The 14,084-nt window shown below is 40.4% G+C and overlaps 1 protein-coding gene across 1 annotated transcript; it reads right to left on the reverse strand.

Annotated features, from left to right (window-relative positions):
• Window positions 1-261: 261 nt before the first annotated feature.
• Window positions 262-13,620, reverse strand: LOC104270101 (interleukin-6 receptor subunit beta-like). The gene is given in 10 exon segments (XM_009864362.1): window positions 262-1,397; window positions 4,096-4,177; window positions 5,518-5,614; window positions 7,414-7,554; window positions 8,507-8,653; window positions 10,443-10,538; window positions 11,243-11,419; window positions 11,591-11,810; window positions 12,735-12,817; window positions 13,587-13,620. Coding segments are annotated over 10 exon segments (1,806 nt in total). The 3' UTR covers window positions 262-668.
• Window positions 13,621-14,084: the final 464 nt, after the last annotated feature.

Here is a 14,084-nt window from a genome sequence, read left to right on the forward strand (position 1 = left end):
ATCTAAATGTAGGCAGAATATCAATTACTATAGTAGCAGAGTCAAGCAATCATTGTTTTCTTAATTGCACATCGTAGCAAGTTCTATTTAATTTTCATCATTTTTGAAGGAGATGAACATAATTTGTATGTCTGCTAAGCTGGAAACTGAGACACTGGGCCAAATCAAAATTCAGAAAGTCAATCAAGCTTTTGAAAAGTATATGACACAAGTACTCTTCCCCGTTATAATACTAAGCTTCAGTCTTACTTTTGCACAAAGATGCTCCAAGCAACTAAAGCTGGCTTTTTAGATTTGTACAGTGTCAAAAATCAAAGTATTTCTACTACAAGGTCTGTTGGCCGATGTGATTAATTGAAACTTGCCATTTTCAATCATGTGTACATCTGATATGGCAAGACACAAAATCCCCAAGGCAGCACAAAGGCTTTTTCAGCTATCCAGACATAAGATTTTATGTAGTGCATAAAGGTAATTCTCCAGTAGGTCTGGACTGCAAGTTTTCCACGGAAACACAGTCCTTATTGTACTTTGTCAAATTACTCTTCACTTAATTTCAGTATTTCTACCTGCATTCAGATAAAAATACCTAGCTTAATTTATCAGAAACACAGGAGAAACTGTGAACAGGCACTAAATGAAGACCTAAACAGAGCCAGTCCCTTCTCTCACTGAGGCATATAGCCCCCTTGTCTCACAGTCTGTGGGAGGTAACTTTTTGGCATTTCATCAACTAATAGTGGATTTCCTCCCACTGCTTCAGGTCTCACAGTCTGTCCTTCAGTATTTGTCTGCAAAATATCTGGCAGAGCAGCTTCCCGGATGTTTTTTTCCAGCTCAAGGCCCAACAGCTGCGAACTCTGACCTAAGATCTGCAGTTGTGCAAATCCAACAAGATCCTCCTCATCAACAGAAGTAATTTGCTTTGTTCTTTCAAAGCATGGCCTGTCTGTGTCGGCTTCATCTTGACCACCATTTTGTTTGAAATACTGTTGCCTGAGTGCTGAACTGTCACCTCCTCCAGAATGATCCTCTGATCTCTCTTCTGAATCTAGCAGCGGCTGAGTTGACTCAGATCTTGAAAAGACTTGTACAGGTGTTTGGTCTCTGTAGCCATTAAGTACTACTGTTGAATACTGTACAGTGCTTGAAGTATTTTGTGTAGTTTCACCTTCATCACTGTCTGAGACACTTTGCCTAGGAGAAGACATGCAGGAGGATCCTCCAATGCCACTGCTGTGCCCTTCTGAAGTACTTTTTTCCTTTTTAAGTAAGTCAAAGGGTTTTAGATCTTGTTCTGAAAAAGACTTCTTGTCATCCGCTTCTATTTCTACGACGCTTACATCTGTAAAGCTGCCTTCTGGGTACATGTGATCATCTTTAGAACTAAAGTTATGCTGAAAGAAAGAGATGGATGTTGCCTAAGAGGAAGATTATACATTAAAATCAAAGCCCCCACTAAATACCTGAGCTTCTATTTTGTAATTGTTTCAAGTTTCTTCACATAATTTTTCTCCTTACTAAGTTCGGCAGTATCTCCAAAGTATCTGTGCCAAAATTAAGGATGTAGCTTTGTTTCCAAGACAAAGTATTGATTATGCAGCTATGCTAAAGCCATAATAAGTGTGCAAACTTTGTTTCAATCTTAATTATTCTTAAGGGCCATAAACAGAATCGTTAGCTGTGCAGCACAGGAACATTCTGTATTGGGAGCCATAACCTCACATCACTTCATAGAAGTTAGCCAGAGGTTATTGAACAGAATTTGCTATGTTGTCCACCCCACGTGAAGCATAAATTCTGTTGTCATCTCATCCATGAGGAATACTTAGATCTTTCTCTCTCATTCATACCTTAACTGTGAAAGCACAACACTTCAGTGGTTTAAGAATGGGAACCATGAATTCAATTTGCTTAATCCCCTGAATGACCAAAATAGCCAGGACTTCACCGAATCACAGAACTGTTGGAGTTAGAAGGGATCTCTAGAGATCATCTAGTCCAACCCCCATACCAGCACGGGGTTGCCTAGAGTACATCGCATAGGATTGCATCCAGGTGAGTTCTGAATGTCTCCAGGGAAGGTGATTCCACAACCTCCCTGGGCAGCCTGGTTCAGTAAAGAAGTTCTTCCTCATGTTTAGATGACCCTGGTGCAGCCTGGTTCAGGAAAAAAGTTCTTCCTCATGTTTAGATGAAACTTCCTGTGTTCCAGCTTGTGCTTGTTCCCTCTTGTCCTGTCACTGGGCACTACTAAAAGGAGTTCGGCTCCATCCTCCTGCACCCACCCTTTATATATTGACAGACATTGATAAGGCCTGCTCTCAGTCCTCTCCAGGCTAAACAGTCCCAGCTCTCTCAACCCTTCCTCACAAGAGAGATGCTCCAGTTCCCCAATCATCTTCAGTGCCCTCTGCTGGATGCTCTTACCAGTAGTTTTCTATCTCTGGAACTGGGGAGCCCAGAACTGGACACGATATTGCAGATGTGGCCTCACCAGGGTGAAGCAGAGGAGGAGGCTGACCTCCCTTGACCTACTGTCCACACTCTTCTTAATGCAGCCCAGGATACCATTGGTCTTCCTGGCAATAAGGGCACATTGCTGGCTCATGGTTAACTTACTGTCTACCAGGGCTCCAAGATCCTTCTCCTTCGGGCTGCCTTCCAGCAGGTCTACCCTTGATGCATGGGGTAGTTCCTCCCCAGGTGCAGGACCCCACATTTGCCCTTGTTGAACCTCATTAGGTTCCCCTCTGCCCAGCACTCCAGCCTGTCCAGTTCACACTGGGTGTCAGCATCGCCCTCTGGTGTGTCAGTCACACCTCCCAGTGTTGTATCGGCGGCAAGCTTGCTGAGGATACTTTGTCCCCTCATCTAGGTCACTGATGAACATGTTGAGTAAGACTGGATCCAGTACTGACTCCTGGGGAACACCGCTGGTTAGAGGCCTCCAACTCAACCCTGCTCCATTGATCACAACCCTCTGAGCTCTGTCACTCAACCAGTTCTCAATCTACCTCACCGTCCACTCACCTAACTCACTCTCCCTGAGTTTCCCAATGAGAATGTTATGAGAGATAGTGTCAAGGTAGATGACATTTGCTGCTCTCCCTTCATCTAACCAGCCAGTTATGGCATCACAGAAGGCTATCAGGTTGGTCAAATATGATTCTCCCTTAGTGAATCCATGCTGACCTCTCCCAGTAACTTTCTTTTCTTTCACATGTTTTGAGAGGACATGTAGAATGATTTGTTCCACCACCTTTCCAAGGATAGAGGTGAGATTAACCAATCCAGTTTCCTGGGTCACTCCTCTTGCCCTTTTTGAAGACTGGAGTGGCAGTGGCTTTTCTCTAGTCCTCACACACCTCTCCTGTTCTCCATGACCTTTCAAAGCTGATGGACAGTGGCATATCAATAACATCTGTCAGCTCCCTCAGCACTTGTGGGTGCATCCCATGAGTGCCCATGGATTTATGGATGTTCAGTTTAGCCAAGAGGTCTCTAAAGTTTGTATAAGTGGCCTCTAAAGGGTCTCTCAAGGACTTTACCCTTCCAACTAGTAAATTGAATACAAATCACAGTGTTAAAGCCTTCTCTATGTTGTAAACTCATTATAAGGGCCACATATTTCTAATGCTAAATGTATTCATGCAATAAAGTCTTCTAAACATATAGTATCACAATGTTATGAAACTTAGCATCTACTTTTTGCCTTTAAATCTGTGTGTGCTAGAAGATAGAAGACTCCCATTGGTTAGTTTATTTGAAAACTTGTGGACTAGAATCATTGAATGTCAGGGGTTGGAAGGGACCTCGAAAGATCATCTAGTCCAACCCCCCTGCCAGAGCAGGATCCCCTAGGGCAGCCACACAGGCACATGTCCAGGTGGGTTTTGAAAGTCTCCAGAGAAAGAGACTCCATAACCTGCCTGGGCAGCTGGTTCCAGTGCTCTTGTCATCCTCACAGTAAAGTTTCTCCTCATGGAGAGGTGGAACTTCTTATGTTCTGACTTAAAACCATCATTCTATTGCCAGGCACCACCGAAAAGATATTTACTAGGAAGATACAGGATGCAAAAAGATGAATATTACCTTAGCTGGAACTTGAGGAGACCACTGAGCAATGTTACTCTTGGATGGATCTGGAACAATAGGCCAGATATGCTTTTTAATTCTGCAAAGGATAAAAGAAAGTATAAAATTATAGGATGCACTACCTAAATTTTCACATTGATAGCACATACTGCATGATCCAGGACACCCTTACATGGCAATTTTGCAAGAGTATTTATTTCCAAATAGGAATGCTTCCTGCACTTCTTCACATATTTGTTGGAAGCTGTACTACTTAGCAAAACACAGCACTGCACTTAAAACTCTTCCACACGTTAGATGTAGCCATCCCTCATAAGGCAAACCAACAAATGGTAACAGTGAGGGATCTAGGCCATTCTATGATTCTATGATTTTCAAATTTATGGCACTCTAGAATCCACAAAGCAATTATTTAGGTAAAGTACATAATATACATCAGTATAAATATACAATCTTGCTTCTTTAAGATAACTATGAATATCGCAGCTGTGAATCTAAGCCAACTTCACAGCTAAAATAAAGTGAAAATATTTGAAGAAAAACTTACTTGGTCTTTTGCAACTCAGCACTCTCAAGAATGTAGTAACTGTTATTTAACCATAGAAGCTTCTGTAGATAAATCACTCCCAACTAAAATAACTGAAACCGATGCATCTATCCTGCTCCTTATAATTAACCTCTAAAAATAGATCCTCTGTAGAACTCTGAAGAACATAGATGGGCTTTTCAACTGACATCATTAAGAACTGATTTTAGGAGCAGCAGAGAGTTCAGAAGCAAAAGGTCACAAAATGCTGCCTTTAGGGAAAAAAAAAAAAAAAAAAAGTTGACTGGCGACATCGGAGATGTGCTACTCCTTGACAGGGAGAACATTTCAGCAGTAAGCCCTCAGCTAAACTCAGGGACAAGAGCTCTGGGGTAGATGGAGCAGGAGGAGGCAGGATGTTTCCAAGCAGACAGTAAACAGATAGTAAACCACTGAGGTTATGCAGGGTAGGTAAGTAACATGTCGCCTATTTTTTTTTTTCAGTTACGAATTGTGAAGTTTACTAACGCTGTAAGCAAATAGCTCAAATACAGACAGCAAACAGGTCATCTGTGCTTCACAAACTAGGGACCATCATTCCACTCATATGATGACTAAGAAAATAACAGACAGCATATCCTGATCAAAACCTAACAAACCTAATCCTAGACAACTAACAAAAAAACAAAAGAGAATTTCCTTGCAGGATTGAGTTACAGACTCGATTTTCCAAGGAAAAGACAAAAACGTTTATAACCAATCAATGTATGCATGTTTTACCTTCTTTTTCTGATCTAACTGCAGAATATTTACTTGTTTGTATTGAATTATTGCCCTCTCTGTTATGCCCAGAAATATCAGAGGCATAAGAGAAAGACTTCATTTATACTTACAAGTCACGTTTGTTGAAGCAAAACAAAACTCCAAGGAGCACAACCAACAGGAATGCTAGACACACAGGTACAACTATAGCTTCAATTTCTCCTTTCCCTGAAGAAAATTAAGAGAAGCAGTTACAGCCCACTTCAGCATGTAAGAGCAGAGCAGCAGCATACATTCCCCAAAGGACAGGAAGAATCTGAATAAACCCACAGCACTAATTAGTGCTTCACCTTCAGAAGAACCTTTTCACCAGATAAAAAGAGCCTATTAGTGAAAACATGAGAAGCTCTGTCCCAACAATTTAATGTCCTGCAACAACAAAAAACAAAGGTTGCTTTAGAAGCTGCAATACTGACAGAACAAGTATTTTTACAGTTTGGGCAGCTATGACAGTAACATCTATGCAAATTTATCTGTGGTCTAGGTTTTTCAGTGGCCTACTGGCTGGCATAACAACATTATGGTCAATTACATAATGTAAGCAAAGTCCCTATTCAAAAGTTTATTCTGAACACAAAAATATCCTCTGCCTCCAAACACTTAATGATGCATTACTTTGTATTTTTTCTGATGACAAGTAAACCTTACAGAATGCTTCGGTGTCATGATGTAAGCCCAGATGGCAACAAAGCAGGATATAGCTGCTCACTTGCTCCTCTCCCCTGATGGGATGGCAAGGAAAAAATACAGTGAAAGTCTCGTGGGTCAAGGCAAGGTCAGTGGGAGACCACTCACCAATTACTATCACAGACAAAACAAGGTCAACTTGGGGAAAAAGAATCAATTTACAAATAATGAGAGTAGGATAATAAGAAATAACAGCAAATCTTAAAAAAACTCTTTGCCCTACCCTGGACTCAACTTCACTCCACCCCCCACAGCAGAACAGGGTGATGGGGAATGAGGGCTGCAGCCAGTTCATTAGATATTGTCTATACTGCTCCTTCCTCCTCAAGGGGAGGACTCCTCACCGCCTTCCCTAGCTCCAGTGTGGGGTCCCTCCCATGGGAGACAGTCCTCCATGAGCTTCTCCAGTCTGAGTCCTTCCCACAGGCTGCAATTCCTCATTAGCTGCTCCAGTGTGGGTCCCTTCCACACAGTGCACTCCTTTCAGAAACAGACTGCCCCAGTGTGGACTTCCCCAGGAGTCACAGCCTTCTTTGGGTGCAGTCATGCACTCTGGCATGGGGTCCTCCACAGGCTGCAGGTGGGATGCTGCTCCACTGTTTATCTCCATAAGCTGCATGCTGTCTCACCACAGGCAGCAGTGGAATTTCTTCTCTGGCACAACTCCTCTCCCGTTCTTACCTGCCTTGCCTGAGCAGGTTTCTCTCATATGCCACTCCTTTCCTCATTGCTACAGGTTTTTCCCCTCTTGCGTATCTTATCACAGAAGCACTTTCACTGTCACTGACTGGCTTGGTCTTGTCCAGAGGCAGTTCCTCAGAGCTGAGGAAGCTTCTAGCAGTTTCTCACAGGAATCATCCCCGCAGTCCCTCCCCCTGCCATACCAACACCTCACCATACAAACCCAACATCTTGCCATACAAACCCAACACATACAGGAAAAAAAAAAAGCCTGCTAAATCTGATGAAGTGCTTTCCACAACTGAGTTTAGCTAATGTTGTTGCTCTTGCCATTACAAATTGGAAGTACTCTCTAAAGCTGAATATAAAATAAATTTTACTCTTCAGAATGAGTCTCTGTAGAGAACTCTAGCAAGTTTTAACAGTGATACGAATGAGAATGCAGAACCTGAGGAAAGGTTGCAAGAACAGCATTTGCTGGCTGGCACCCTGATTAGCAGATCAAGATCTCAGCACACCTCTGTAGCTTCAAGACATCCATACCAGCAGAATAAAAATTAACATTACTTCCTACGTCTAATTGTGCCACTACTCCTTACCAAATTTTTGTGTAGTAAATGTAAAATCAGGACCACTCCGGCCTCCTTCATCAGTGTATGCCATCATCCGCACAGTATACAGAGTGTCACTGGTTAGAGAAGAAAGAGTATACTCTGTCTTGGAAGGATCCACTGTCACAGCTTAAGAGAGGAAAAAAATTATACTAGTTTTGTGTACAATTGATTAGATCTTCATAAACACAGTAGCAATAGGACATCATGTCTTCAGGTGTACGAAATTGTTGTATTTTCTATAAAGCCATGCAGTCTATTTAAACTGACACAGAAAGACTACAAATTTGTAAAGAAATACTGAGATTGGCTTGTTTCTGTTCAAGTATTTGAATTTAGTCTCTTTCTTGATGATATTTTATGTTAATTTCCTGACTTTTTTCCCCTCAGAATGCAGCTACAAACTAAATTATTAGCTAAGTTTAGGATTAAAGGTCTCTGTTTAGCAGAATACACGGCTAACTAGAAATAGCTAGCTACTTACTAGAAATAATAAGTAGGTACAAATAAATAATCGGCCCTTCCAATTTAAGTAAGTCTAAAAAAGGAAAACTTTTGATAGTGCTACCTCCTCGACTTATGTCTGCAGGTTATACATACTACTTGGACCTAAAATGCACTTCAAATATGTTTTACTTCCGTAAAGAAAATGTTTTACATCAGTAACACATTGAAAAGAGCTCCAGAAGGATTTAAAATTTCCCCTCCTGTTTGCTGGGTTTTTTGCAAGGCTTTATCATGATTAAATCCAGTCAACTCACTGACATCTTGAACGGTCTAGCTTCATTTTGCTGTACCACCACCTCATCCTGTAATTAGAAAGATGGGAGCACAACACTCACAAACCATCTTCCAGAAACTAAACTCAATATCCTGTTATACACAGACTGAGTCTTCCAAATTCTTCATTAGGGACATTTCTGCTCAGTATGGAGGAGAGCTAGGGTTCAGACACCAGCTTTATGTCATCAGAACAGGCTGTAAGAAGCACTCGACTACCTTTTTTTTTCCTCAGGAACATGTATTAGGAAGGAGACAGATAGAAAACTTCAACGTCACATATAAGTTCTCTTTCTGTTACCTGTTTCACTTCCATCAATAGTTTTGTAAAGTATGACGTAACTTCTGATAAATCCATTTTGTTCATCCACTGTGAGATGGTTCCATGTCAAAACAGCTTCAGCTTTTCCTACTTTCTTTGTCTGAACAGTTGGTCCTTTTGAAGGACCTGGAACAGACAATGAAGATTAGTTTCTGTTGGGTACCCTAACATCCACAGAAGCAGTGTACTAATAAGCACTGAATTGCTACTGCATAAAACCTTCAATGGAGTAGCTGAACTAACTCATCGGCAAAGCACTATTTTCAGAAAACAGAGCAACTTCAAAGTTGTTTTAAAAGAAAAACCTTAAGACAAAAAAAGATATGAAAGCAGTAATCAACAGATCACATGAAATCTTCAACTGAAGTTATACTTCAAATGTAAAATAAATCAGCATAGAAATATTACTACATCAATTAAATAAACTCATGCCAAACAATGTGATAAAGGTTGGAAAAAAGGGAAGACTAAGCTACAGACATCTGTTTAACTCCTAAATTAGAGACAGCCAGCATAGCTTCACCAAGGGCAAGTCCTGTCTGACCAAACTATTGGCTTTCTTCAATGGAGTGACTACATCAGTGGACAAGGAAAGAGAAATGGATGTCAACTATCTGGACTTCTGCAAGGCCTTTGACACATTCCCCCACAACATCCTTCTTCCTAAGCTGCACAGATACAGACGTGATGGGTGGACTGTTAGGTGGATGAAGAATCACTTGGATGGTTGCATACAGAGGGTAGTGGTCAATGGCTCAATCTCTAGACGGACACGGGTGTCAGGTGGTGTCCTTCAGGGGTCTGTGCTGGGACCATCAGTGACATAGACAGTGGGATTAAGTGCACCCTCAGCAAACTTGCAGAAGACACCAGGCTGAGTGGTGCAGTCAACATGACAGTGGAACAAGATGTCCTCAAGGGACCTGGACAAGCTGAACAAGTGGGCCCATGTAAAACCTCATGAGGTTCAACAAGGTCAGGTGCAAGGTCCTGCATCTGGATCGGGGCAATCCTAATTACCAGGCTGCAGACTGAGGGACGATGTGCTAGAGAGCAGTCCTGAGGAAAAGGGCTTGAGGGTATTGGTGGATGAAAAGCAGGACATGAGCCAGCAATATATGCTTGCAGCCCAGAAGGTCAATTGCATCGTAAGCTGCATCAAAAGCAGCGTGGCTGGCAGATTGAGGGAGGTGATTCTGCCTCTCTGCTTTGCTCTGGTGAGACCTCACCTGCAGTGCTGCTCCGGAGCCCTCAACACAAGAAGGATGTGGACCTGTTGGATCAGATCCAGAGGAGGACCACAAAAATGATCAGAGGGCTGGAGCACCTCTCCTGTGAGCACAGGCTGAGAGAGTTGGGGTTGTTCAGCCTGGAGAAGAGAAGGCTCTGGGGACAACTTAAGAGCAGCCTTCTAGTTCCTGAAGGAGGCCTACAGAAGAGCTGGGGAGGAACTGTTTACAGAGGTCTATAGCAATAGGATGAGGGGCAACAGTTTTAAACTAGAGGAGGGTAGATTTAGATTAGACATTAGGAGGAAGTTCTTTAGCGTGAGGCTGGTGAAACACTGGCACAGGTTGCCCAGAGAGTTGGTGGAGGCCCCATTGCTGGAGACATTCAAGGTCAGGCTTGATGGGGCTCTGAGCAACCTGATCCGGTTAAAGATGTCCCTTCTCACTGCAGGGGCAGGTCAGACTCTATGACCTTTAAAGGCCTCCCCCAACCCAACACATTATGTGATTCTATAAATACTTTAAATAAACACTATGGATGTTAACAGAATGGATAAGGGTCATCTGACATGATCAATCTTAAATGTAGGGCTACTTTCCATTACATAGTCCACATTAAAGGAAAGGTCTCATTTATAGTCAAGAAAGTCAATTGATGTGCTAGAAGATGACTATTTTGTACTTACGATCCTAAAAAAAATTCACAGAGAGTCCACTTCCCTGACCATCATCATATAGAGGGTACACAGTTATTAAGTAACACTTAAACGGCTTTATATCACCTAATGAAAGGAATTTAAGATGTGTTGTTTCACAGGCAGTCAAATTCATCACCATTTACTTCAGACAAATTTACTTCAGATAAATCATCCTGGGATTTAGATGTTTTATTAGATGCACTTCGATCTAATGCAGCTCTTTTCTTCTACAGCTATTGATATACTGGTCCAAAATATTAACCAAATGAACAATACAATGCTTCACAGATTCAAATGTTAAATTTAATAAATTAGAAAATTTCGTACTTCTAAAGTCTGTTTATTTTAAATAAAAAGACCTTATTTGCCTGCAGACCTTCAAAATTACTGATTTAAGCTACTGACCATAACCTGTAAATATCTGTAATTCTGATCAGGTTTCATTGTTTGAACTGAAATAGGAATCAGAGAATTTGATTTTGAAGTAAGTCAGACTTTTCACTATTTCTGTGGTTTCCAGGAATGAGAAGACTAAATCCAAAATGCAGGTAAAATCCTTGCTGTTACATAAATTTCAAAATGCAAGATCAGATGGAGTTTTATACTTGACAAAAATATACAGATACTTCCCCACTCATGACAAACTAAGATAAGGCACCAGTATTATTCCAGATTCCTGTTCTACAATAAAATTCTAGGCAACATGAGGACGTTACTCACTTTGAGAATACTTACTCGTTTTTAGAGTTCTACAAAGTATTTCTACAAAGTATTTATTAGTTAAATACCTTTTAAATATGTTTCTTGAACACTCCCTGGTTCGCTTTGCCATTCTATGATGCAGTCTGAGCTGTTGGACAGAAGACACCATTCAATCACATATTTAAGAACATAACTGTTGGGAGCAGTCCACTCTACCCACAACTTTCCATCTTTAGGTAGTGCTCGAAGATTCTTCACAGGAGCTGTCATGAAAGAAAAAAGTGATAAATGATGACAGTTTTTCCACTAGATATTAAAAATAATAGTATTTTGTTAAATGTGGATACTTTTAGGTTATTGTAATGGTGACTGAAGATTTCTTGTAATAAAAGCCATGCAGATGTATTTGAAAGAGACATTACTAGGGCACTAACCTTTTGAATTACTTGCTGGGATAAGCAAAACTGATGGAGGGGATGCCCCTTCTCTGTTACGGGCAATCACAGACACTTCATAAGTTCCATTTGGTAGCTTTAATGTAAGGTTGGTAGTATTAACACTATATTTCTCTAGTGGACTGGAGAGAGATGATTTAGGTCTAACAGTCACTTCATACTGCAAGATTACTCCATTGGCTTCAGATGGCTCCAATGCCTGTTAGAAACACAGTTTTATTATAGTGATACTGAATAAACCATGAATTAATCTTTATTGTCTTTGATGCATAATTTAAAAATTTGAAAGCAAGACAAGTTATGCTGCATATTTAAAGAAAGCACAAATAATCTGTGTTCATTTCTGTAAAGCTGTTAACTTTCAAAATTATTTCTGTTTTAAATACTTGGCTCACAATCCTACCTAGCATTTTAAAAAAAGCTATTCTGTATAGATTGCAGAACATGTTGCTAAAACCTCCATTTTACGTGGCTTTATAACACAATGACATGAAATGAATCTCATGTCTTAAGCTGTGTTGAACTCAAATGCAAAACACCTAGATTAGTTTTATTACATGGACGAATAATTGTTTCTCTGTTATTTAATAACATAAAAAATATTATGTTTCTGTGTAACAGTCTTCAGATAACTTAGGAGAAAATTATTGCAACTGTAAAGTAGCACCAATTTTCCAATTCTAAGCTAAATAATGTGAGAAATGACATGTGGCTGGAGTTCTATCAGAAAATGATGCCGTATCAGTATACACGACTTCACACAAGCCACCTAGTAAACAGCAAAAAGTAATAATAAAAAGTCAGCTGGATCAAATGTGACAAAGCTCACAGACCAAAAGAAAGCAGGGTATGGAGACTGATCCAGAAGTGCATTCACTTTCCCAATTTTGGACCAGCAAACTAGACACAACAGCCTACTCCAAGCAAGCATTCGGTGCTGTATTTACTGAAGTTTGGCAGCTGGAATGTCTCTAATTATTATAAGAAAAATACTAGTCATTTATCATATCAATAAAACCAGATCTATCCCAGCTATCTACTCAAGGCTCGCCAACGTAAATTTTACCACTAAAATTTATGTTTTTTAAGGAATACTCCATTCCTGCAGTTTATCATGTTTTACCTTCCACATCAGATGCACAGTCCAGGAAGCTGATGAGTGAGATGCATCAATGATCCTCCATATGAGTGGTCCTTTAGATGGTTCTGATGAAAGAAACAGTGCTTAATAGCAAAATGTTTTTATTTAATCTGCTTGAATTCATCCTTTGGCTATCATTAGGTGCTTGGAAGCACATACAAAAAGTGTCTCCTTAGTTGCTCAAAGTAAATAATGCATAAAGTAAGTAAAGTAAATGTATATTAAGTGGAACATCACAGAAAGATTTCCTGAAGGGATGAGCAAAACAACTGTTCCGAGTATATAGAATCAAAATAACTGATAGTCACCATGCTGAGCATGTGCAACAGTGGGCTGAGATGACAATACTGAGTGGGGCATGACCAAACCCAGACTGTGCAGCCTGTGTCCATAGGCATATCTGTATACTGCAAACTTTGCTATGGTCTGTAGCTGCAACACCCTCCCTCTCCCTATCCTTCAATATCAAGCCACTAAAAGAGGAAAGTGAAGAAAATTTAATCAAAAAGACGAATTACTACTGCCAGAAAACCCCAACTTTTCTATATCCTCTATACTAAAAAGAAAAAAAAACACAGCACTTTTGTAGAATACTACAATAGTTTTCAGCACCAGTACTGTGAATAGCAGTATTTTCACAACAAATTTCATTCCAAAGGAGAAAGAATCAATCCATTACGCTGCATAAAGCAAAAAAACGTGGCCAATCCATTGTGAAAGGCCCTAATAGAATGAAGACATTAAAATGCACTTACATTTATAATCTTGCTAGACTCTATTTTCCCTGGGAGTTGCGTTTTTAAACATTAACCATTGATGTTTTGGCTGCTTTACCTCCAAAATACAGGATCAACTCTACTGTGCACATCTTGTCTCTTACACTTTACATCAGGAGGGAAGGAGAATTGTGAATTAAGGCAAAGTGAGCTCTTTCTTTACAATCTCACTTGACTATCATTTGACTCACATGAAACAGAAAGAATTGTACATCTTGCCTAATGTGGATCATGAATGCAACAAAACCTGTCTCATGTTCATTTCCTACTATAGCACCTTTGTCTGAGGCTAAAGTAAGGCACGGGTAGTTAATCACAAATAGCAGTATTTTTGCAAAGCCAGTCACCATTGCAGAACAGCAATGCAGGCTAAATACGCAGGCAGTCCTGATGTCCTTATCGCTCAGGGTGAGATACTAACCACATAAAACAAAACCATACTGTCATTAGAAATTGAAGAAGAAGTGACAAGAAGATTCAAAGAATATTTGACAATCTCCCCCAAAGCAAGTAAATTTTGCAAAGAGTTGAAGCAATGCCATTACATACTCATAAA

This window comes from Apaloderma vittatum, unplaced genomic scaffold (assembly GCF_000703405.1).
Source record: "Apaloderma vittatum isolate BGI_N311 unplaced genomic scaffold, ASM70340v1 scaffold592, whole genome shotgun sequence".
NCBI classification, from domain to species: Eukaryota; Metazoa; Chordata; class Aves; order Trogoniformes; family Trogonidae; genus Apaloderma; species Apaloderma vittatum.